This window comes from Colias croceus, chromosome 9 (genome assembly GCF_905220415.1).
Source record: "Colias croceus chromosome 9, ilColCroc2.1".
In the NCBI taxonomy this organism is placed as follows: Eukaryota; Metazoa; Arthropoda; class Insecta; order Lepidoptera; family Pieridae; genus Colias; species Colias croceus.
In genome coordinates this window covers 8,210,781-8,236,067 of record NC_059545.1, presented here as the reverse complement: position 1 = coordinate 8,236,067, position 25,287 = coordinate 8,210,781, and the positions used below count along the sequence as shown (strand labels likewise).

Genomic DNA, 25,287 nt, shown 5'->3' with positions numbered 1-25,287 from the left:
TTATTTATTTAATTTTAATTTTAATTTATTTAATAAATTTTAACCTACTTTTAAATAACCTGAAGAATAAAAACAATTTCGAACTTTCTGCCCTAAATTCGTTTCAGAACATTTTTCTTTAAATAAAATAAATTCGTAGTAAATCAAACCTTTTTAAATGAATTAAGTTTACACACAACAGTGAAATCTTAAGTATTTCTACCAGTGCTTTACTAGAGCGATCTCAAAGGCGTTCCCGGCGAACATCAAAGGGGATCTTTTCGTGCCCGTTTCAGCGGTTAGCAGATTACTCTTTCGTTCTTGGCTCGTTTAATTGTTGGAGATTTAGTTTAATTGCTTGAGCTTGTCTTTAAATAAATAGCGCTTTGAGTACACCGCACTAATTACGCGATCTACTTCGTGGTAGTTATACACAGTGTTTAAATGCGATATTTACAAAATTTCAGCTATGTTTGCAGGTGGATTGATGTAGAAATGATTGCTTTTTCAGATGGATTTGTTTATATTAGTATTTTTTCTGAATGAGAAATAATTGCATTCCACTATAAGTGTTACATTTTTCTAAAATTATCTTTTACAACTTTTTATTATTTTAATTGCTATTAATTTTGAACAAATTCTTTTACATACATACCTAAAGGTACATCTCATGAAGAAAGATTAGTAGTTGGTATGCATTAATAGAACAAAAAGAGAATGAAGCCAGCTATGAATCATCATTCGTTCCTGGCCATAGCGAAGGTAACATACGATGAACGATCCGAATGCCCGCTTTTTACAGTACATTAAAGTTCATTTGTATTGAAACAAAGGCAACAAAAAGTTTGAAATTCGTGACTGCTGTATTGTTTCGCCTCTTTTGTAATTTGTAACATCGATTATGGTGTATCTGCTTCACTGATCATGCTTTTTGTAAAAGTAATGTACAGCTTTTTATAACTTTTATGTCTAAAGAACTAGATATTAAGTTTTGAAAATAGATAGCTTTACTTGTATTTTATTTCAGTTTATTTATTATACGGTATTCGATTCCGGAATGTTAATACAAACAGATTTAAGTGCAATTAATTTGTAATACCGTGGTTTTGTTTACAAATTCCGCATCCGCCATCGCGATGAATGGCCGCTGGATGCGATTCACAACAATTTTATTTCCTTAGCGGTTCATCGACACTGCTATCTCGCCGTCACTATAATTGTCGATCGAGAGGGAATTTAATCGGTTTTTGTCCTCCTCCTTGGGAGGTGGTTTTATTTTAGTTATCATTAACGAAAGCATTGTGCGGCCCGTACACATGTTCGTAGTGTAAACTTTAGACGCGTGCGCGTCAGTCAACGTTCCGAGTCCGCTGCGCGCGTTGATTAGTCGATTAGATGATCGTATCGAGATAGCCCTAAACATCGCGTATCTAACGACGTTTACGATGTAAATATCTATCTTAAATACTCAAAATGATGGAAAAAATTCAATCGCGAGTTAAAAAATATACTCGAAATTTTCACACTTTGTGATTATTTATCGCATTTTCCGGGAGTCGCTAATTGCACGACTATAGAGCGTTTGGATCGCAACTCCCGCGCATGTGCCAAACGGCGGGCACACGCATATCTTGGGTGTCAGCGGATGACATCGACCTGCGTCTACCCACATACGTACAGTGCGAAGAAAACAAAGGCACGCTTTGCTTTGCTTTGGATAGCTGTTGTCGAGGATTTTCCTTAGTTTTGCTAAAGGTTTTTATCTGTGTGTTTACTAATGTGCGGTGAAAATGCAAGACTGTCCGATTGTGGTGTCGTGGATCGTGTTTTTGGTGCTAATATGCCGGTGTTATTATCGTATCGGTGAGTTGCTTTTTTGTGTTTCGTTCAACACAGCTTTATCGTTTTTGTTTTTATGATAATTATCAGTAGACGAATTGGACTAGGACTATTTATATTAAATCTTTATTTAATGTTTAATTTACAGATAAATTCCGATATGTACCTATTTGCATATCAAAATAAAAATAAATACCATGTGTTGCCTTTGAGTCTCAGGTTTACTAAATTTAATTAAGCCTACCTAAAGATTCAAAATTTCAGTTGTTTATTGGCGTGAAAAATCTGTAAGATCGAAGGTCGTTTTATATTCATGATACATCTAGAAACAGCAATATTAAAGCAAATATCAGCACTCATATTTACTGTTATTGTAGTTTAGTTATTATTGTGATGGAGGGTTGACGCAAAACAATTCCTAAGTGTATTGTCATAAAATGTAATACATTTCATGTTTTGATTAAACTTTTAATAACATTTGTATGAGAGCTGTATACTTTAAATCGTTTTTCATCAATAGATTTAAATGTTCATTTTGTTTTAATCATTATGAAGGATGATTAAAAATAATGACAAATTGTTTTCGTACTATGTAAAAATTGAAAGATATATGTATAATACGTATAGGTAACAACTTATGGCAATGGGTGGAAATTCAGTCTAAAAATTTATTTATGCATATTTCATTATTTAAACTTTGTAATAATCTAATTTGAGATTGACTTTATGCTCATCGTGACATACTATTTTAGAACAGTAATCTATTAATTGCTATTCGATAACATTCATGTATATATTTAGACGCGTTGTCTTATCGTAAACAAAACTTTACTAAAATAACAAAATAAAAGTATAAATTATATTCTATGATATTTTCTACGCAATTCTGACGAATTGAGGGCGTTTTAAGCAGTGGTATGATAGATTGATATGCCATATTTTATCGAATCTGAAAGTAGTAGTGATGATTGCAATATAACCAAATGTCTAAACTTGAAAGTATCAAATTCACTGCTTGCATAAACTAATGAGTTCATAAAGTTCCTACTTCAATAGTATGTACCTACACGAAGTAAAAACTTATAAATATCGAATTCACTCAGACTTTGCGCAAGTTGCCGCAAGAATTCCTAACGATGTTTTACTCGGGAAATGTGTCAAGTTAATTTTCACGTGGTCGAACCTGAAACTCGTAAGTTTTCGAGGTCACTGAAATATGTAGGCCTAAGGTTTCAACTTGGTGACTGGGAAGTTGTAATTACTTTGTGACATTGTTCATTATTGTGGTCAGAGGAAGTTAGAGAGGCTTAAGAGAAACGCGTTTTAGATTAGTTTTAGGAGCGTTTTTTTCCTGAGCAAGCAGAGGTGTAGATGGGCCACCTGATGCGTTCGTTTTGATTTATGTAGGTAGTTGTGAGCATGCATGCATACATGCTTTATGGGTAAAATTAGGTATGGTAGTATTCATAAGGAATAACAACACTAATCATATGGAAAAATAGTTTACAATATTTCATAGATTTTAATTCATAAACATTTAAGATATGCTAGAATTTTCCATTTTGTGGATGATTTCCATTTCGTCAGATTTCATTTCATTTTTATATGAACATAATTCTACGAAAAATATTTTCTCTAGGATTATATTAAAATGCAGTAGTAGGTACCAACTGAAGGCGAGTCTCCTTTGTGTTTTGCCTTTCAAAGCAAGATGGTATAACAAGTCATTTCTTTATAACACTAACAAGTTGTATTTATTTTACAGCTATTGTTATTTTTTCATAATGTAAGAACATAGAAAAAATACAAATCAAATTTCGATAGTGAATTAAGATCATACAAGTTTTTAGATGTCTCGTTAATATTTAATCTGATCTGCATTTAAATACCCTCTTTTCAACGTACATATTTTTTATTATGCATTCATTGTTTATACCATCCAGATGTTTATAACCGGGTCGCGACCGCGTTACATTAAAATAGATATTAAACTCGCTATGAGCTATATTCAAATATGTCACGTAAATTGATATGGCTTGATGTGTCGTATCGTATAGATTGCTTCTATAATTAGTGTTTCGTTTCATCAGCGCTGAAATTGCTTGTTAGAATTTAATTTTAAACAAACACCAAACTCGTAGTGTTGAAAATTGATTGTATTTTGTTCTAGCACACTTGTGATGCAAATTGGTAATGTATGGTTCATTTCGTTTCGATCCTTCGTTCGATTTATGTAGGATTAGTAACTTTAATGCTGTTTCTATAAAGGAACCTTCAGTGCTTCTACTGTAGGCCTTCTCGTAAATTTCAAAAGGGACTCGAAAAGTTTCGCTCCAATTTAATTGCAGAATAAGTTTTCGTTGAATTCTTAATATTTATGTATAAATGAATATTCGGCCGCCTTCTAGAAGGTTCTCATTATATTATGGCGAATGGCTGATTTATGAAGCTGCCATACGTTAGATGTCTTATTAGAATAATGAAGTCATATCCGTTTTGGCTGTGTCGTGAATGTTATGCGTTCTTACAATTTGCGAATGTTAATTGTGTATCAAGATAATATATTCTATTCATACAATGTGATAGCGGAGTTTGTTTTGCTTTCTATCTCGATGTCCAAAGGTTTGGTTACAGCTGTAATAGACAACATTTTTCATTGCCAATTTTATAATTAGTACCTACCGTTATTATACGCCTTTTAACAATAAGGAATTCCAGTTCCAAAATAATTACCTATCTGATGTTAATATATCACGATTTGATATAAAGTTGGATCAAGTAAAATAGAGAAGTGTCTTCCGCTTCTTCTTTTCATATCGCAGCTTTTCTTGCCCTTCATTCTATTACTTCTAAAGTTCTAATGCTTCAAAGAATTACGCATAAGTATAACCAAACAATGACGTCTATAATATATTCGCGTTAACTATGCACCAAAAGCTAAACGGGTCCAGGTAAAGGTTGCGCTCAGTGACGTTTACCATCTCAACAGTCCTCGGTCGGATGTAGGTGACCCGGTTCCCTGGAGCGGCGTGCGACGGTGAAAATTGCATATTTTAAACGTTCTTTCGTATGTTTGAGTGTGGAGCGATGGTTCTGAATGTGCTTTGTTGTGTATATTGGTTGTATAGTTTTTCAAGTAGGCTGGATAGGTAGGTAATTATATAATCTCGTCGGTATTTCGGAGGTAATCACTTAGTTGGTCATCATTTGGAATTAATTGTGTAACTGAACCATCATGTTTTCAACAAACATTCTGGATTAAATTGTTTTGAAACGCGTCAGTCACAAACATGTACCTAAATTATCGGATCGACGGACTTCCTATTGATTTTATGTTTGACTAATAAATACCTAACTAAAGTTGTGATTGTGTTATATACTTAAACATTTCTCCTCATTTGTATTTATATCCACAGAACCTTTTGATATCATCTTTATGGAAAGTATTCCTTTCAATGTCTTCTACACAGATTACATCTCGTCATATTATTATGTACTACGTACATTTATCAAGACTAAAATCAGCTCAACACCGTCGTGTGACGTTAGTGACTAGTGTGTCTGAGTGGAGTGTTTCCCTAAGGTTTACGGGCTGTTTGCTTTTACTGTCCTGTTCCTGAGTGAGGACCGCATTCGCTAAGCGTCTTGATGGTCTTATCTTCTTATTGCGTCAGGCACGTGTTTAATATGGATACATTTTTTTTTAAGGTAGGTAGGGAGGAACATACATGTGTACGCGTGATTATCATTTAATTATAAACCAAGTAGCATGTTGGAGTTATTCTTGTCTAATGGTTGTTTATTTACAACATTCTTCAATTTGAATTGAGATTTACAACATTTTTAAATTGGCTGAATATAAAAATAGAATTTTTTACAAAAAAGGCCTGATATTTGAACGATGGTTTCTTTAGTTATAGGTTATAATTTTGGGCAAATTGAATTTTTTACTACATTATTTTAACCACATTGAATCTATGTAACATTTTATAAAATGACCTTAATAAAGTTTCTTTTTTAGCCAGTCAAACTAACTGGAAATAAGTTATTCAAACTTTAACAAAAGCTTTTCCAAGTGCATGCATTGTCAGCTGTATAGCTATAAAAACTTTGTACTGTTTTCATTTAAATTTAGATTAAAATCCTGTATAATTCATGGACATTTTTTTTAAATAATAAAAGTTATACAACCTACGTCTTCAGCTACGCAACGATTTTACTCTTTACTTTATCAAATTGGGGTTTCAATTTACAATGCTTAAATTTTGTAATGAAAGAGTTTTAAGATCCCAAGACAGTATCGCGGCTTAATTGTTTGAAAGCTTTGCATATTAAATTTCTATTTTATCCTACGTCTAATAAAAGTTAATGATTTCAACAGCAGCTGGGGAGTTCGATGAACTCGACAGGTGTGATGATCTGGCTGAAACCGCGCTTTTAGCCATTTTCCTTTAATATTGTTGATTTTGATGTCTGTTTATTTTTTTTTTGGAAATCCAACAATGGAGCTTTCTTTTTAGTTTTAGGGTAATCGTCCACACGCTATAATATTGTATTGGACTTGTATAATTACTTATGGCAATTAAAATCGATTTATATTACTTATTATCGTGCTTAGTTAATCAGAGGTTATGTTTACGGGTACAGCTGCCCGTGAGATTGGTGTTCGAAAAATTGATTTTCTAAATTCTGCATAAAATTCAACATTTTTCATCTATGCTTTCCTCCTACAGATTCGTGAAGTAAAGGCATATTATAAACTTGTAAGTCCATAATCCAGCTCGATAAATGGTAGTCCATTTATAGAGGAAGATTATGAGCTTCCAAGTTATTATCCAACCCTGAAATATTTTTTTTTATTTGTACCCAAAAGTTCTCGGAATAATTGGGTTCAAGCAATCAATCAAGCTTTGTGATATTAGTACAGATTTGTAGGGTAGGTTAACTTTAATTTGAATCTAATAAATTGAGTTAATATTTTAAGCAGACGCAAAGTTATTAAGATTAGAAAGTACTGCCGTAAGTGCTGATTTACACAGGGTCAGTAACAGACTACAAATTCGAGGCAAATAAGTTCTGACCCGAAAAAAAACCCTGTGTAAACAGATTTGAAGTCAGTACAGAGGCTTGAAGTCTATGTAAACAGTTAAAGTCACTATCGCGACTGACTTGTCTACTGACCCTGTGTAAATCAGCACTAACTATGACTGCCTTTCAACTACATTTTACCTTTGAGTTCCTTTTAATAATTTTCTTCAGAGCCATATTACTCTGTAGACTTTCTAGAATATGTATTGAATAAATCTTTGAAGCTGGAAGTTAGATATATTATGTATTAGTATGATTAGATATCATTCGATATGTCTGGGTCAATTTATTAAGTTGGGTTAACTTGTTATTTAAGAATTATTACGACATTAGTATTATTCTTTGGTATATTTTTTTAAAGATTTAACGTACTTATTGATAGCTTTGACTTACCAATTCTCTCGTTTCTTACTTGAATGATACCTACGACATAACTTTATGACCAAACTTAATAAAATTTGTTACAAACACGATTAATGTAGCATAGTTTTATACTTTTATCCAGAATAAATTCAGCGCAAGTTAAAGTATGAATTTGATTTTATAATATTAACGCCGAATAGAGAATATTTTTAGCATTTATTTTGTGTTTATGAAATTTAATACATGCGGATTAAATAAGTTAACCTTTATAAGTGAAATGTAAATACAGCGAGCAAAAGCAGCAGCAAGCTGTAATATGATTCTCAAGTAAATTGATTGCAGACTGACACGTCTTTGTAAATTTATATATGATCAGTCTAGACGAAAACTCTTTTGTATAGTTTGATATATTAGAACTACTATGTGATAGATTTTAAGTGTTAATTTTATTAAATGCAGAATGAGCACGAATATTGAATACTATGAAAATAAAAAGAAAGTAAGTTAATGTAATATTTAGTAATAAATAATGTCATTTTAGGTTTGAAACGTTTATTCTGCCTCGGCTGCTTCTCCGATTTCGATTTTGATAAGTAATTGTTTTTTGGAGTAGAAAATGTAAAATCTTAATATTAGAGATCAATTAGTTTATTTTCAAAGATTAAATTGAGAAATGCAATCTTATCTCAGTCTTGTTTTACAAGAAGTTACAACAATATTGAATACTTGGAATATCTTAACTGCAGACGTATCAACTAGCTATTTCGAGTTTTACTATTGGTATTTAGTACCATTGCATTGCTCAATACTACATAAATACCAATTATATTGCATCAACCATTGCCACTTTGGATTATCAATTCGAATATAGGCACTTCGAAATTCAATTTAAAATTAAATGTGTTAATATTATAATAAGTTGTTAAATGTTTCAACAGAGACTTTTTTCGGTGTCGGATTATTCCTCGTGTATAGTATTACTAACTTTAGCTTGCGGTATTGTGTGAGTAGTACCAACAAAAGGTAAAACTATAATAATTTTATTAAAAAGGTATTTGATAAACAGTGGGGTGAGATATTTTTAAACAATAAAAACAATCGATCACGAGGCGGGATTTGAACCCGTGTCTTTCGTCAACAAGTCAAATCAAAACAAGCGTGAACTATCAATCCAATTTTTGAAAATCAATCACAGCTTTTAGACGAACGAATCGCTAAAAATCCAGTTTTGAATGGCAGCCGCATTCGAGTGGATGTTGTGATTTATCTAAGTGTATTTCATTTCCAATATAGCGAAACATGGATGCATTTGCGCTGAATATTGCGAATCGATGCGACTCCACGGTCTTAGGAGATAAGTCTCGAAGCGACCACGAACAAAGAAATTATAAGAGACGTCATAAAATTGTTGATAGCGTCGCGCGTGCTACCAGTTTTGGTTTATTGTCTTTGTTTTAAACTAACTTTGCATTAGGTGTATTAAAGATGTATGGAACATCGTAGGTAGGTATTTTTTTTTTGAGAAAATTATCCTAACAGCGGAAGGAACCTGAGCTAATAAAGGCATCTTGATGTTCATGAATTTTATTATAATACCTGATAAAAAAGGTTAAGACAAAGTTCAATTTAAACACTCATCTTTTATAAAATATTTAACTATATTTATACTGAATACTGAATAAATTACAAGGACGTGGAAATAGTAGAGCGCCTACACCTTGAGGTAAAATGGAATATTCACAATGCTAACAATAACAATAGGTTATAATAACAACGTTAAAGTTCACTCGAATTCTGGTCCTATTCTACGGAGGCATTGTTATGAAAATACTGCCGAATGTCATGGTTCAATTTTCCATAGGGCGGTGACGTCACACGCCATCGCTACGGCCTTCGCCGGCCAACGACCCGGCCGTGCCGTTAGCATGCACCGGGGTAAATTATTTCATGTTGCAATTATGTCAGGAAGTTGTTTGTATCGAGATATTGTATCTGATAATCTCGAATGCTACAATGATTAAGGATATTTAGGTTTGGGCTTAGATTTTGTAATTCTATCAGCTGGTGTTTGTTTGCTTTGCTATTGTGTTGTGATTTTAGTGAAATACCTCATTAACTGCTAACAAATGTACTGTAAATTCATATAATCACTACCGTCGTGTCTCCTGTGACTGTATGATAACCGTCCCGATGCGAGCTTGACCCAATTTTAACGAGCATGTTCGACATTCATACATTGCACCATGAAAGTTGTTTGTGCGATACTCACGTTATTTATTTAAGTTCTGAACTAGAACGAAGTTCTAGGTCTTTCGGGAGTCATAGATCTTTACTGAATACGCGATAATAATGTAAAAACGGCTTTCCTAGACCAGGGAATTGTGAGTGTAGATGCCCGTACAACTTCTTTATTACGCTATAAATATAACGTAATTAAGCGAAATGTGTGATATTACTTCTTCGTTGCAATATAGTACATTGTTGCTCTGGTGTAGTGGTGTAGTCTATTGGGATTACGTTTAATACATCGCATATAGGTATAATAATATTATATAGGTAGAGAATTTCAAACTAAAATTAATTTTCACATTCAGTGACGTGGGTGCGAGTTTAGAAATCCTTTAGATTTGTGGTTGTTTTATCAAGTAAGCTTGAAAATATTCGAGGCATTCCTGAAATAATAACAGCGGTGTTCCATTTAATACAGCCGTGTTAAAATCGGGGATTATGCTTGCATGTGATTTGTTGTGGTCGAAGATTATTGGTGCTACTAGATAGCACAAATGCAATGTGTCAGTTTATTTGTGCAGATTAAGCGAAAAGCGCTTATCAAATTAAACGAACTATAGGATGTATGCATTACTTGTTTGATCTTGACCGTTTTATGTTAGGATAGATTGCTGATGTAAATTTAAAATACAATGAAAAATCGCCCCACCTTTATAGATATTAATTTATTAATGTATGACACTATGTAATGAAGTACCTTTTTCATGTAGAAGCATCAATCATAGAGTAAGTTCTAGAGCGTCTCCTACGCTGATATTCGGTGTTTGTTTTTTTCATATTAATTTTGTACTCTGATTCCATCTAGTATAATACATACAAGATCTGTGTCATATGATATATGAATTTAGGTTTAAACGATCTTGCGTAAATATCTCAGTCGAAGAAGCGAAATGGAATTTGTATTGTTTTATAAGTTAACAATGGATAAAATAATTTTTCATATTACCTCATAGTTCCGAATACTTTTTTTATAAGTGGGGAAGTTAAGTATTTTATTGCGCCTATAAAAATAATCTGCCCTGCTGTTATTTAATCTATGGTCCCTTGGTAATAACTAATAAGTTGAGTATGAAATAAACAAGTATAAAAAGGTGTGAAGTAAGTATTATCCTTATCTAACTTTCTTAGAATTAACTTATTACTATTGAACTTAATTTGACGTTGCTCGAGTTATAAAAAAAACGGGATTAAAAGTATCGTAAATAATCTAAGGTAAATAACAGTTACATTATCAAAATACAATAGAAATTCTTTCGTCTCGTTTTGGTTACTCTTAAATTGGTTGAATACCTTCGAATTTACAAATAGATAAATAAATGTCCCTTTCAAATAAAAATAAAATGTCAGAGAAAATAAGCCTTAAATCGTTTCATGATGTCCATTTAGTCGTTTTATTTTCAGTGGAATAATGTTTACATATTCGACCGTAATCGTACTGCGACGGCCGAAAGCCGGCCCTCGCAATTAAAATTAATCACTCCATCGCACTCCACGTCCACGTCTAAATATTATATGCCTCATTATGTATCTATACTAGTTTAAATCCCAGCTCTGCCTGTAGATGTTTAAGGTTGATCAAAGTTTTGACAGTTCATAATCAGATTTTAATGATGTGATAACGCTAATTAAAATCTGATTAATTTTTTGACTTTTAGATACATATTTTGTAACTTATAAGTTATAGATAACATGACCTTTTATTGTAGATTACTCGTTAATTGTAACACGGATTCTCAGAAACTATATTTAATTAAAAACAAGTGAAGCAACGATCGCCTGCAGGAGTAAACTTTGAAATTAATTTCTCGTTTCAATTTACGTTAGATAAGATTTCTAAGTTGAAAGGATACTGTAATCGGTTTATTATTTTTCTTTGCTCTTGATATTTATATTAATGTTCTGTGATGTTTCAATAATGTTATTGAGACTCCAGCTAAGGAAAGCTTTTAGTGTGATACCACGTTTCTTAGGCGTTAACATATAGTGAAATTATTTAGTCTTAGATTATATGCATGTGTCCTTTTAACACTGAAGCCTTTATGATTTATCTCCTACAGTACTGTCTCAATGAATGATAATAATTCCTACCTGATATTGGTAGTTTCAAGGTAAGCTTATCGCGACCAGACAGTACTAGCCGGGATGTTTAATGGTCATTATTACCTACCTTGAAATTTGTATGAACAAATTATGTATTATCCAAATACTTTTATCGCTTAGTAAATTACAGCTATAACCTTAGTTTTATTATCTCAATTATTTAAATGTATCCCGCTATTGTGTTATCAGCTATACAAGTTTATAACTCAATTGGTATGAAAGCGACCGCTGTAGGCTGTAGTCATACGAGCGACTCATCCATATGTGTAATAATGTCATGGTATATCCCACCTAAGTCTTTTCTGAGTTCCCACTTCCATATTATTTATTAGAACTTGTATGATGTAGTTTGACTCTTTGATGTACTCAGTTTTATGTTGGAACTAGCTGCGCCCCGCAGTTTCACCCGCGTGGCTTCGCTCTTGTTGGTCTTAGCGTGATGATATAATGCCTAGCCTTCGACACAAAGCTGAAATCACAAAAGAAGTATAAAAATATTATGCGTTAAATACAAAGAAATATATTATAATTATTAATTTGTATTGAAAACGTAAGTCTGTATAATTTTACATTTACATAAATAATAACTTAATAATACAATTCTGTCGTAATTCTATTGGCTTTTCTGCAGAGTAAACTATTGAGTTTCTAAGGCAGACAGTTTAGCAAACTAGGCTCGACTTGATTGAATAATTTAGTAATTAAATACAAATAATATTTGATTTATAATTATTCAATTTGATATTAACAAAATGTTTGTTCTTTTATAATATTATAACTTAAAGGTGGCGTACGTTCTCTTTGCTTTTGATTATAATTAAAAGCAGGCTTTCGTGGAAATGTACCGCCAGCAAAAAAATATTAATTGAAGTTTTCTCTAAGAACACCTATTTTTGTAACATAAATGAGAATTTTTAAACGTAAATGGTAACTTTTTGAAGTCTAGCTTGAATAGTTTGTCACGATAAATATTACGTACCTATTTTGTTTGTTTCGATTAATATGTATAAAAATAGATATAAAATATAGAGATATTTTGTACAATGTTTAAGATACAAATTGTACCACATATAAAAAATATATGCAGTCAGGTAGGTACTCGAATACAGTAGGTAATCTTTGCATATACATGAAGGTAATGTACTGTTTCCTAGCAATTTCTCCATTAGCTAAAACAAGTCCTGGATCTAGTATTTAAATAGAAAGCTTTACATTACGCCTAACGCTTTCCAGGAAAAGTAGTTTGCGTTACTGTATATAATTATTTGTATGAATGCATTAAATTAACTATGTTTTGCAAAACATGGACGTTGTGTGTGTGAGCGTGTGTTTGTGATCCATAGAGCTGGTAGGTACCTAACACTAGTTCCGCCTCGCCGTTCAACCCAAGATTCGACTGTAAAAATAACATAAAATGAAATCCGTTTCTCACTTATTATCCACGTCGTAACTCGTAACCGAATAAATGTGAAGTCATTTAGTGCAAATAATCGACTTTTGTTTGATACGCCACTGTCTTCACACGCATCCAAATTAAACCATCAAGTTAAAATTTGTCAAATAGTAGGTAGGTTACGATACAAAGTACAAAAATGTAGACGTTTTAAATCGATTTGTTAAAATGAGGACGTACCTATAAACGAGAAATATAAATGCCCTTACATCACACTACGTTTGTAATTTGTTGAAAAACAAGGAAAAAACAAGATTATTAAATTTTATTAAGCCAAATTTTTCTGGCACTCCATTTCCATTCTCCATATATGGAAATCCGAAACACAATGAGGTTAACTAAATGGAATTGGTTTACGTGTTTAAATAATAACTGTGTTTAAAAATAATTGAGTTCGTGTTGAGATGTTTTTTAGTTTAGAACAAAGATCTTTAAATGTTTATTTCTTGTAAAAATAACGAAAAAAGTGAGCCTGTTTTCGTTTTCCTTTTTACGAGTTAAAGTTTTTAAAGTGAAACTTTTATTACATCGTCTCAAACTTTTTGGTCTGTGTAGCGCATGTCGCGTGACGCACGATACGTACGATAATTATCGTACAAATACGATAATTTTTAGTTAAATGTCTATAGTGTGAAAAAAAGTTTCGAGTGACAATTTTTATTTGTTTATATAGTCTGTTTAATTTTAGTATATTGCCTATTATGTACATGACTCGTATCTTACGAATATGGTCTTGATACTTCTTCTCCTGCTATAGAATAAAAATAAACGTATTTTGTAAACGATTTGATCTTCATTAATTTAATCGATTTTTTTTTAAATATTTACTTAACCATTTTATGAATACATATAGGTACTTTTTTCTATGGCTGCGAACTACAATAGCTGCTATATTTTTAATAAACATTTTTATAAGTTCATTATACAGGTAATGAGACTACTCTAAGGAGTTCCAGACTTTAATTAATTTCGGTTACCTAATTAGCTTCTGAAATTAACTTTTTTTGTTCCCGTATTTCATTTTTGTTTTATATAATGCAAGTTAAATGTATGTGTTACTTTTTTCGGAAAACTTTTTCATTTTAAGTCTTATAAGTTATAACTTGTTTATTGTTATATAGTGAAATTTACTATTTTGAATCTGAATTAGGTAACGTACGTCTTTCATTGACGTATCTTTGTGCAGTAAAGCGTAAAAAGCTAAACATGAACCTTTTAGTACCTGTTGTTATAAGTTAAAGCGATATAGATTATTTTAAACTACTGTTTTATGCGTTATCCTGTTTTTATTTATTTTGTGAAAATGTTATTTCGCCTTACATATTAATCACAACGGTCGCGGTGGATAAGTTTATCTAATTCTTCAGGTAATAGGTATGAATCATTTTATCTTAGTTTTATCTTCAGTCGTTCAATAAATTGATACCTACATAACGGTGTAAAGGTTGTTGTCAACGTAGGAATTAAGGTAATTACAAATTAAGATATTAAAGTCTAATGACAATTTGGATTGACAAAGTGACAGAGTTCGGCATTATATTTATGTTTGTACTTTTCGATTACAATTTCTATAATAGAAACTTATGTGCCTCATAATAAGAGGAGACACCGTATGCACTGCATGTTTTGAATACGTCATAAATTTTTATACGTGCTCTCAATTTGCATCTCTACCTGGCCGGTCGCTGCGAGAGCCGAACCAGTTGAGCTCAACACAGCCGAAGAATGCTGAGCAGTGAGCTCAGTTGTCGATCAACCGCCGCGGGTGACGCACGCCCTTCTGTCCCACCATTAGCGGCCCTCAAATAAAACGGGACATATATTTTTAATTCACGGAAACCGTGTGCTGTTTTGTGGCATTTCGATGCACGTGCTGGTTTATCGTACCCAAATATATGCAGTTGTTCCTCACGCGTCGGTTTCGTACTTGACTACTTTGTTTACAGTAATATAAGGTACGTTTGTTTATGACGATCAGCTGTAAAACATCCGATGGTACTTGCAGTTTTGTTTGTGGAATATTACGATACAACCGTGGGTTATGTGTGTGGATATAAGTCTCTTATTATACGGTTATATACGGAAAAAGTATGGTTGGTTTGGACTTTGAATAATTTAGATCGTGTATCGTGAAGTTTGCTTATCTTTCCATTAATCGTACTAATTTAGTAAAAATAAGGAAAAATATATAGTTTGTTTTGTTCTTCAGTAAAATGTGATAAGTGCGTAGAGAGTCTTGTGAAAATTTCCGATATATCAACATTATCATTTATCGCTCAATCTGTCACTTGCTATCCGACCGAAATACGTTTTATAAATGTTTATCTGGATTTCATAATATAATGCTCCAAATAATTTCTAAGTATGAAACTCTTTTGAAATAAAGTCAACATAAATCTATAGTTAATAAATAAATGATTAAAAATTATCAATATAACAACAAAAATAATGTCTCTCAGAACTGAATATTCACAAAATAGTCTAAAACAAATCAAATATTGACTCAGATGTAACGAAAACACATTTACTTTCTTACACAAACATCTTATTCTGCGAATATTGTAACATTAGTCTTTTACAGAAAATATTGTTACAGAATTACCGGCTTGCTATTGAGTTGGTATTATGTTTTTGTTTATTGTTTTGTTTTAGAAAACTATGCTAATATTAGAAAAACACAAAGTTTGCTAACAATAATCGAAGTAATCTCCGGAACTACTAATGCGAGTTTGATAATTCACCCATACGAACAGAGGCATAATATACCCCAATATAGGGTAATTGCGCCAGTTCGCGTCCACTTAGTGCAGTTGGAAAGTCTGAAGGAGAAAATAAAAATGTTCCAGAACAAATTTCAACGCAAAATTTATGTAACGTGTTCATTACATAGTCTATTTTAAGATTTACTTTCAATTGTGTTGGAAATATCATGTGGTTTTTATTTATCTAGACAAATAGCAGAATTTGGCGTTTTACCCAGTTCGCGTCCAAAAATGCCTTTTTGCGTCCACCCGTGGACCAGTTCGCGTCCACCAGCTTAGAAAAGGAATTAAGAATGTATTGGGTGATATTTTATCAGATAAATGCAAATAAAAATTAGATTTTAATAAATTATTTATTTACGAATACAGTTATTTAATAAAAACCGGCCAAATGCGAGTGGGACTCGCATACCGAGGGTTCCGTATTAACCTGTCTTTTTTTATATGTTTTAACTGTAAATGATTATTTTTTCAATGTTTCCCTTATTTGTGCTATAAGACGTTGCTTCGCACCAAACTTCAAGTGTCTGTGTTCACGTAAAGTACCCTGTAGGTTTTGAATTTTGATTCCCTTGCGAATGTCGAAATTTGCGAAAATTGGCAGCATAAACGGCTGTATCTTTTGATTGCTTTGGCTTATAAGTTTGATTTTTTCACTGCTTCAAGGGACCGTAGACTTGAGTATTCAAAATAAATTTCAGCTTTATACTTCTACGCGTTACTGAGAAAAAGGGTCTTGACAGAAAGACAGACCGGCAGACGGACATACAGACGGACGGATATCAAAGTGATCCTACAAGGATTCCGGTTTTTCCTTTCTAGGTTCGGAACTTCGGAACCCTAAAATCAACATTATTATTAATATAATTCACTGTGTAAGGAAACTGGAAAAACTTAATTATATTTATCTTCTCTCGAAACCCGAACCAAAAATTAACAAAAAACAAAGTTACGTTATGTAAATAAATAATAATCAGTTCTATTAAGATTACCTACCTACCCTATTTTTTAGTTTCTAAAGAATTAAATTTCTCTTTTGTATATTATTTTCTTAACCACAGACTCTCATTCTCAAAAATACTAGTCTCATTCTTAGAATACCCATTTTAAAATGAAAAAATAGCATAAAAATTTGCTAATTTGAATGAAAATTTAAATTATCAACTTGTGGTCTTAGTCAAAAATTTACAATCTATTTTAAATTACATATTTTAACAAACAATTCATTGCTACGTAATGAAAAACAATGTGGACGCAATATGTTCTATTGTTATGCACTATAGGTATAGCTGTTTGCGCCCACCGTGGACGCAAAATGGAAGTTGTACAAATTCGGTGTAGTAATTCGCGTCCACCTTATTTTAGCTATTAATTGTAAAAGAAATAAGCTTATTTATAATCCATACTATTCCATGTTTTGTTAGCAAAGCAAAGAAACAGTTACATATTCAAAAATTCACATTTAACAATAAGATACTTACCGTCAAACGCGACCCTGCGCACTATTTTTTTCTCAAAATCCCGCGCGTTTTAGCTCTCTCGTTTAATAGCCAAAATTAAATATTTTTTTTAAATAGGATAGGCGGTGCGCAGGCATATTTTGAATATGTGTGCATGTCTCTTATACATTGAGGTATTATCGGAAATTTTTCTTATTACAATTTTACATAAAGTATACTTATTTTCGTGAATTTTCTAAAAGATATCCGCAAAATGGACGCGAATAGGCAGGTGGACGCGAACAGGCGCAATGACCCTAGGTTATTTTTAAACCAATTAGAGCGTACGTTAGTAGGTCATATTAAGCGATATTATTTCGTCATTTATGAGTTCTATTTTTAAAACTTTAAAACTAATCGGTTTCGTCATTATCTACTTTATATTTCCTTGTTCGAAATGGTAAAAATCTTCTTGATCAAAAATACTCGAAACATAAGCATCCTCGATGGTGGTTGATATCTTTATAAGCTATCAAAGCTCTTACGAGGTTGATTGACTGAGGTTAAGTTAAATTGGGTTGAATTATCATCAGGGGTAATTGGTGCGATGACCGTATACCTTTCGTGCGAGTTAAACAGGATAATAGATGGAAGAAGGAATAAATGTATATCAATTTGATGCTAACATAATGATGCTTTCAGACTGCTGTTCATAATAAATCTAGCACACTGAACTGAACAACCGTTGATACAGTTTTTGTTTGTATACTTAAGTGGATGTATGTTTAGGTTTTGATAGAAAGCAGTAAGATTAAAATAGATTAAATAGGTATATGGAAACTAATGTCGGATATAATTAACGTTAAAGATACGATTGTATTTAATTTGGTCGTAGATAAAAATAAAGGTGATTGCATTAAAGAAAGAATGCAGTGCTGCCAAGTTTCTGTTTTCCTTGGATCGACTTTGCATTCTTATAAATTCGTATTGATAATTGATATATGGTCTAGTTTTAAATGTGTGATATACACATAGACATTTTCCTATATACTAAATATGTATTATATTGTTTTATTTTTTTAATTAGGGACCTAGAAGATTTTATGGTCAAAATATGACCTATTTCGAAAGCGTATGTACCTATAGTTTAAAAATAATGAAATTGCGATGGAAAAGTTAAAAGTTCAATTTATATCCTTGTTTATTCAATAGGAATCTAATAAGTACTTTGTTCAAACAGTAAGCAGTTGTTTACTTCAAATTTCATCCTAATCTAGTTAGTGAAGTTTTATTGAGTAACAAACTTCCAAACTATTACATTTAAGGATATTTGTACGATGTCGTTGATTCAATTTTATCCAACCCTTCCAATAATGTCTATCCCTCTGTGAATTGAAGAATCTTTAATCAGTTTGGTACTTAAGTACTAAAACTATGAACTTTCAAATATAAGATGATATTAGTGGGATGAATAAGGCTAGAGGACTCAAGGGGATAATCCTGGGATAAATTATTAAATAGAAAAGAGGCGACTTCTACAACTCGTTCGTGTCTTGAAAATTTTATTCAACATCCCTTAAGCTACTATTTTGTTGTCTGCGTCTTTCATACTTTTGTGCTCAAGAGGTTTTTCTTGGAAGACTTGCTTAGCTTAAGGTTTATATTTCATAAAAGAATAGAGAATTTTTTATTTGAAATCCATACAAAAGGTATGGTCAATACTTCGACTAAGATTTGTTTGAAAGCCTCGTTAGCCTTGTTAGAAAGAATATCGGTATCAAAGATTCCATAAGTGACAAAGCTAAGTTCATGAATTCATTTTATTCCCTTAGTAACTTGAACTAAAGCTTCATAGTCCAGTAGCTAGTTATAATTGCATAACCGATATCTACTCCGTTTTCTTTTGAACCAATTAAAGCGATTTCGCAATTCGTCTGGATATCGAGAAACGAAATAATAGAGATAGTAAAGAATAAAAATAAACTGAACCCCATTTTTTCAAGTTGCTTTAAATTAACTGTTTTCACGTGAACAGTTATTATACTCTATATAATTTACTATAATATTATTGCGTACTAATACACACCGTTTTGAGCTATTTTGAGCGCATTTTATCACATTTCGAAAATTGCCAAACGGTTACTACCTATAAGGTGAAAGTTTACATAAGTTGAGTGTAAAAGTCGAGACAATAATAAATATTATTACATAATGGAATCGTTTTATCGTCTCTTCATTATGTAAATGTGTTACAACATCGGAATTAATACCTACTGGTTATACACCAATCACCATATTAGGTATATCGATACTATAATATATAGCTTATATAGGTAAAGATAGCCCGACTTTGCATGTAAATTAGTATAGAAATATTTGCTTCTATGTAGTGAACTTGCAGGTGCATTCGTTCGTGATTTATCTATTGTATTATTCGCACCTTCGGTAGAACAAGGGCATAATTGTCATAAATTGCCAAAATGACTTAAATATGCAGAAATGCTTTAAAAAGGCCCTTTCAACTGGAGGGACAAAGACATTCGTTTAATTCCTACAAAAAACAGCCAGATTGAAATAGTGGCGTTGTCATTTTGGCGCTATTTTGTTTCTCTCTTGGCGAGACAAAGTCTCATTGGTTAGTTGTGCCATCGGCGGGGACTGAGCTAGCTTTCACTTGGAGCGCTAACGTCGTTTATGTAAATATGCCCTATAATGTTTTTGATTTCTGGAACGACAAGGCCATATCTGTCACACTTATGCCTAGTTTACGATTTAAAAATTGGGAGGACAAAGTCGTTCAGACAATTGTGCCCTTGTCTGTCCAAGATTTGTTATACTCCATGGTCTTAAAAGTAACATTTTATTCCGATAATTGCTGTAGAGAGCAAAAAAACAAGTTAGTTTTTTAGAAATTTAAACGACAGGACTGCCAATCAAAATACAACAAACATACCCTCACACCCACAAATCTATCCTCAAAAACTTTCGAGTTTACATAATAAATAATAATATTAGTAAGATATTTATTCGTAAATAATTATTTTTCTTTTTCAAATTTGTTTTTGGAATGTATTATTCTGCTGTGAACACATTGCCTATAAAATCGATCATACATAAATTAGGGGACCCAGCATAAAGCCGATGCCGTCCATTCTGGAATGTAAAACGTGCAAAAAAAGCTGGCCCAATATCAATATGCACTCCGGCAGAATACATAAGCCTTATAAAAAATGCCACGAAAAAGGAGGAATTATTTAATGTCAAGGAATTGAATTATGATTCTTTCTTGTTCTGTTATCTTAATATAATATTATTCCAATTTTTAAAGCGATTCCAAAGAATTTTGCTAGGAAACATAATAGTTTCAGATTGTTGAAGATGTGTAATGGCTGATTAGTAAGTTTTGATCTCTATTTTTGTGATAAAGTACTGCGGCTTTCTAAAGTGTTTAAGAAAATAAAACATTTATACAAAAAAAACACGTTATTATCATTCCAAAATTATTAACTTAAAGCTTTAGATATGGCCATATTTACAAATTAATTTTCTTGTTGGTGGAACAAGGGCACAAATGTACACCTACTTAAGAAAAAAATATTATTAAAAAAAAACTAGCAGTTTTTAATATTTGTAAACGATACACCTAAAAGAATATAGTATATAGTTTATGTCATACAAAGCAGAACAACCATAAAAAAATTATTATCATAGCTAGACCACATTAAGTACTACAAATATCTTAAAATGGCTCTCCTGTAAAATTGCAAAAACTGTAATTGTGCCCTTGTTCTACCGAAGGTGCGTATTGTTTTAATCATAATGGTTAAGTAATGAAAATAATAACACGGAATAATTGTTTTAACGTCTCGTTATATCTTGATTTGATTATTATAAAGATGTCCTGATAACCTTTTAATAGATCGATTAAATGAAAAAACGATCGATAACTTTGTTACCAAATAGATATCTATTTTTAATTGGAAATAGGTATCTATTTCCTTGAAAAAATCAGTTGCTTCTAATAGAATGTCAGTTTCGCCCGTCTAATCCGATGGCCAATCTCATCTCAAGATACTCCCGCAGGGAATCTGGAAAGATAATATTATCTGAAACTAACATGATATTTACTTAGCGAAAAAATTCCGTTAACTTGATACCTAACAAATATTTGGGTAATATTGAAAAATTTATTTAGACAAATAAGCTTCTTCTTGTGTGAGGTATATTTTAATCAACACTCGAATTGCATTTAAATGTTTCTTCAATTTCTTTTTCTTTGAATAACGGTGATTTCTCTTCCACGAATTCTCATTAAAAACAACCTTCTCAATAACTCGAATGTTATAAGTACAAGAAAAAATAAAAAGAAATATAGCTACCTATATAATATATTTATCAATACGATATCGCATTTTTATTCATTTAATGTCTGTATAAAACGGCAATACATCACAAACAAAAAAAACATTATGCCAACGTTTTTAATTGGTTTTTAAACAAAGGATACGAATTCGTAATGAGTGAACTTGAGTGAATAATTTCGCGTTAGATAAAGCACGCAATTTTCATTGGTTTCGCGGTATTCATAAGCTTATAACTTGATTTACTTCACAGCGATGTCGCGTAAAACATAATATTTACCTGCATACACGTGCGCTCGGAATGATATCCTAATCGTGTTTTATGTGTATCACAATACAATTATTAATTTATATCACTTTTAATACCTATCTCGTTAAATTTAATAGTCATTTGCTTGTTGTTAAAAATACCTATCTCGTTATAGTCAATTGTTTGTTGTTAAAATTTGGGATTTTTTGTAAAGTACTATAAGTAACAAACCTATTATAGAATATATAAAATGTTTTTCTGTTCGTGATACAAAATGAAATTCCTCTAGGACTATTATTAGGTTCATAAAAAGTTATGATAGTAGAGACTGGAAATATTATTTAGTATATATTACTAGCGGTCCGCCCCGGCTTCGCCCGTGGTACATATTTCGCAATAAAAGGTAGCCTATGTCCTTTCTCGGGTATCAAAATATCTCCATACCAAATTTCATGCAAATTGGTTCAGTAGTTTAGGCGTGATTGAGTAACAGACAGACAGACAGACAGAGTTACTTTCGCATTTATAATATTAGTATGGATTTTACTAGCTTTCCACCCGCAGCTTCGCCCGCGCAGTCAAAGAAAAACCTGCATAGTTCCCTTTCCCGTGGGATTCCCGAGATAAAACCTATCCTATTTCCCGGGGTAAAAAGTAGCCTATGTCCATTTTCGGGTATCAAAATATCTCTATACCAAATTTCATGCAAATTGGTTCAGTAGTTAAGGCGTGATTGAGTAACAGACAGACAGAGTTACTTTCGAATTTATAATATAAGTATGGATGTGTGATGAATTATTTTAATAATATTTACACAAAACAATTTGGTATTTACTACATTATACATTTATTTAGGTGTTGGCAAAACATAGAGCGCTGTTTTTCCATCGCAAGCTCGTTTTATTTGTACAGCCGAGCATTTTTAGACTAGTCTAGACTACTCTAGACAAAGCGATTCTGTTCAAACGTAACAGTATCTCACATATAATAAAATTAAATAGTTTTATCTTTGTCCATAAAAGTTTAAAAGTATTTTTGTAACAAACGTTGAGTTCTTTGTGCTTAAAGTTAAACGGTATTTACTATCGTACGTTGTTATGTAAAATCGTAATATTAACAAAGGATTTTCGTATACAGGGCTTATAAAAGTTGCGTATTGTACACTTGGTCGATTGGAAAATATAGAAGCAGGAGCGTTTGATATGTTTTAATGTTCGATAGGAAGCGATCGCATCGAGGATTAAATCTTTCATTTAGGCAATTTTGTCGAAGCATTTCGTTATTTGGTAATTTTGTCGATCTTGTACAGTAATCACATTTTTGAATATTGCTTCTAAATTCTAAGAAAAATAGAAATACTGTTTAAGTTATCTGTAGTTTTAAATAATGGTTTATTTTCCGCCTGATATAGTCCTAAATAATTAATGAATAAATTATACGATCGCTTGAAAGAGCATAGCAGAGCCTTAAAATCATTAGAAGATATCTAATCTTCTCATGGTTGAATTGGATTTAAACGGATAGGTGTATGTAAATCGACCTGTTTTCTCGCGAATAGCTTTCAGTTGTATGTAATTTGTTGCCACGTTAGCTTGCACATTTCTACGTATAAGCTTTTTGCTTGTAGATGAAACTTTGTTCAGTAAATACGTGTACTAAATTGTAAATGGATGATACACATTATATGATGGCATTTGACAAATGATACTTGTGTTTTTTAAGTCTCGTGCTTCGATGATCGATTTTCCTTTGTAGGGAATGTGGGTGATCAGCCTTCTGTGACTTTAGACGTATCGCTTCGAGGGTTCTTTTTATCAGTTTGTATCGGCACGGGGATGTTATGAAATATTTTTATGATTCATGATATTTCTTTTTTTGGTACGAGCATTTCGATTTACATATGGTTTATATTTGTTTTGGTATCACTATAAATATCTGCGTTTAAAATGGCCTAAATTAATGCTATCCATTAATAACGGGAACGGTTAACTTTAAATAAACGCGCCTGCTAAATTTAGTAGGTAGGTAGTATATTTTCTCGAATGTTGGTTGCATCAAGGCGATATGAATAATGACGTTGGTCTAAGTGGCTTTCAGCTATTTTAAAACGATTAAAGCTATGAGACACGCGACATTTGTTTTAAAATCTGCTATTGCGTAACTTGAGTTATTTTATCATGTTGTTTTGTGTCCTTAATTATTATCGAATAGTTTTAGAGTTGGAAATGGGGTGTATTTGTAGAGACTAGAGATGTTCAAGCATCAGTAGTGATATCTGTGATGCGGAAAAATTTAATCCTTTTAACCTTTCACCTTTACAAATACGTAAAAGCTGTCTGGTCCAGAAAGTTTTTTTGTTTTGGCATTTACAAAGTTCTTGTATTTCGACACTCAAAACATAAAATATTACAAATTCCCAGACATTGATAACGTGTAGCAATTTTGTGTACGAAATATTTTCTTTTTGTTTGCTGATGCTAGTTTGCTTATCACAATATTAAAATACTAGCTATCCGCCCGCGGCTTCGCCCGCGTTTTCAAAGAAAAACCCGCATAGTTCCCGTTCCCGTGGGATTTCAGGGATAAAACCTAGCCTATGTTACTCGTGGATAATGTAGCTTTCGAATGGTGAAAGAATTTTTCAAATCTGCCAAGTAGTTTCGGAGCCTATTCAATTCATACAAACAAACAAACAAAAAATCAAACCTTTCCTCTTTATAATATTTGTATAGATGTATAGATGACGAGACTAGCAGTTTCATCATTTTATGATAGGTATTGTATGTTTTTTATCTCGGAGTAGCTACGACGCATTATCAGAAGTAATTGATAGATGCATAAACATATGAAACATATTTCGTTACTTAAGTTCCAGTTATTGCGGAAAAATAAACTTAATACTTTTCAGAAAACAAAAAACATCTTTATGTATAGGTACCTATTGAAAAAATTTCGTCACAATACATTCTACTTGACTAATTAAGGCTTTCAACACAATAGATGGCCCTAATGCCACTGTTTTATGAATGCCTAAATGATGTTTTATTATTTAATATCAGCAAAACGAGTATTTACCAACCACAATGTTGGCATGACATAGTTTCATCACTGCAACATTGTCTTTATTTTATTATCTCCAATTCTTGAGCAATCAGGATAGGTCCCGGGTGTAAACTGTAATAAGATGTTTCGTGTTATTGTGTATTCAAAGCTTTATCTTCGAAAGATTCGCTTTTACGCTCTCGTAAAGTGCGTCGTTTGTTGTTTTATTGTTTCTTCGATGTTCTTCGCAATAGTTAGAGTGCTCTAGTGACATATTGAATGCAGCCTTGAGTAATTCTTATACATATGTTATATATCTTTC

The 25,287-nt window shown here is 32.1% G+C and overlaps 1 protein-coding gene across 6 annotated transcripts in view; it reads left to right on the top strand.

The window, feature by feature from the left end:
• The window catches only part of LOC123694186 (supervillin-like), a 147,167-nt gene that overhangs the window by 34,010 nt on the left and 87,870 nt on the right, over positions 1 to 25,287 (top strand). The window contains exon 1 of one of the 6 annotated variants that reach the window (XM_045639539.1): positions 1,741 to 1,842. The exons of the other annotated variants lie outside the window; for them this stretch is intronic. Within the exon in view, the coding sequence (XP_045495495.1) occupies positions 1,770 to 1,842 (73 nt within the window). The 5' untranslated portion in view covers positions 1,741 to 1,769. Of the gene's footprint in view, positions 1 to 1,740; positions 1,843 to 25,287 lie in introns of those variants that run through there. 6 annotated transcript variants of the gene reach the window in all.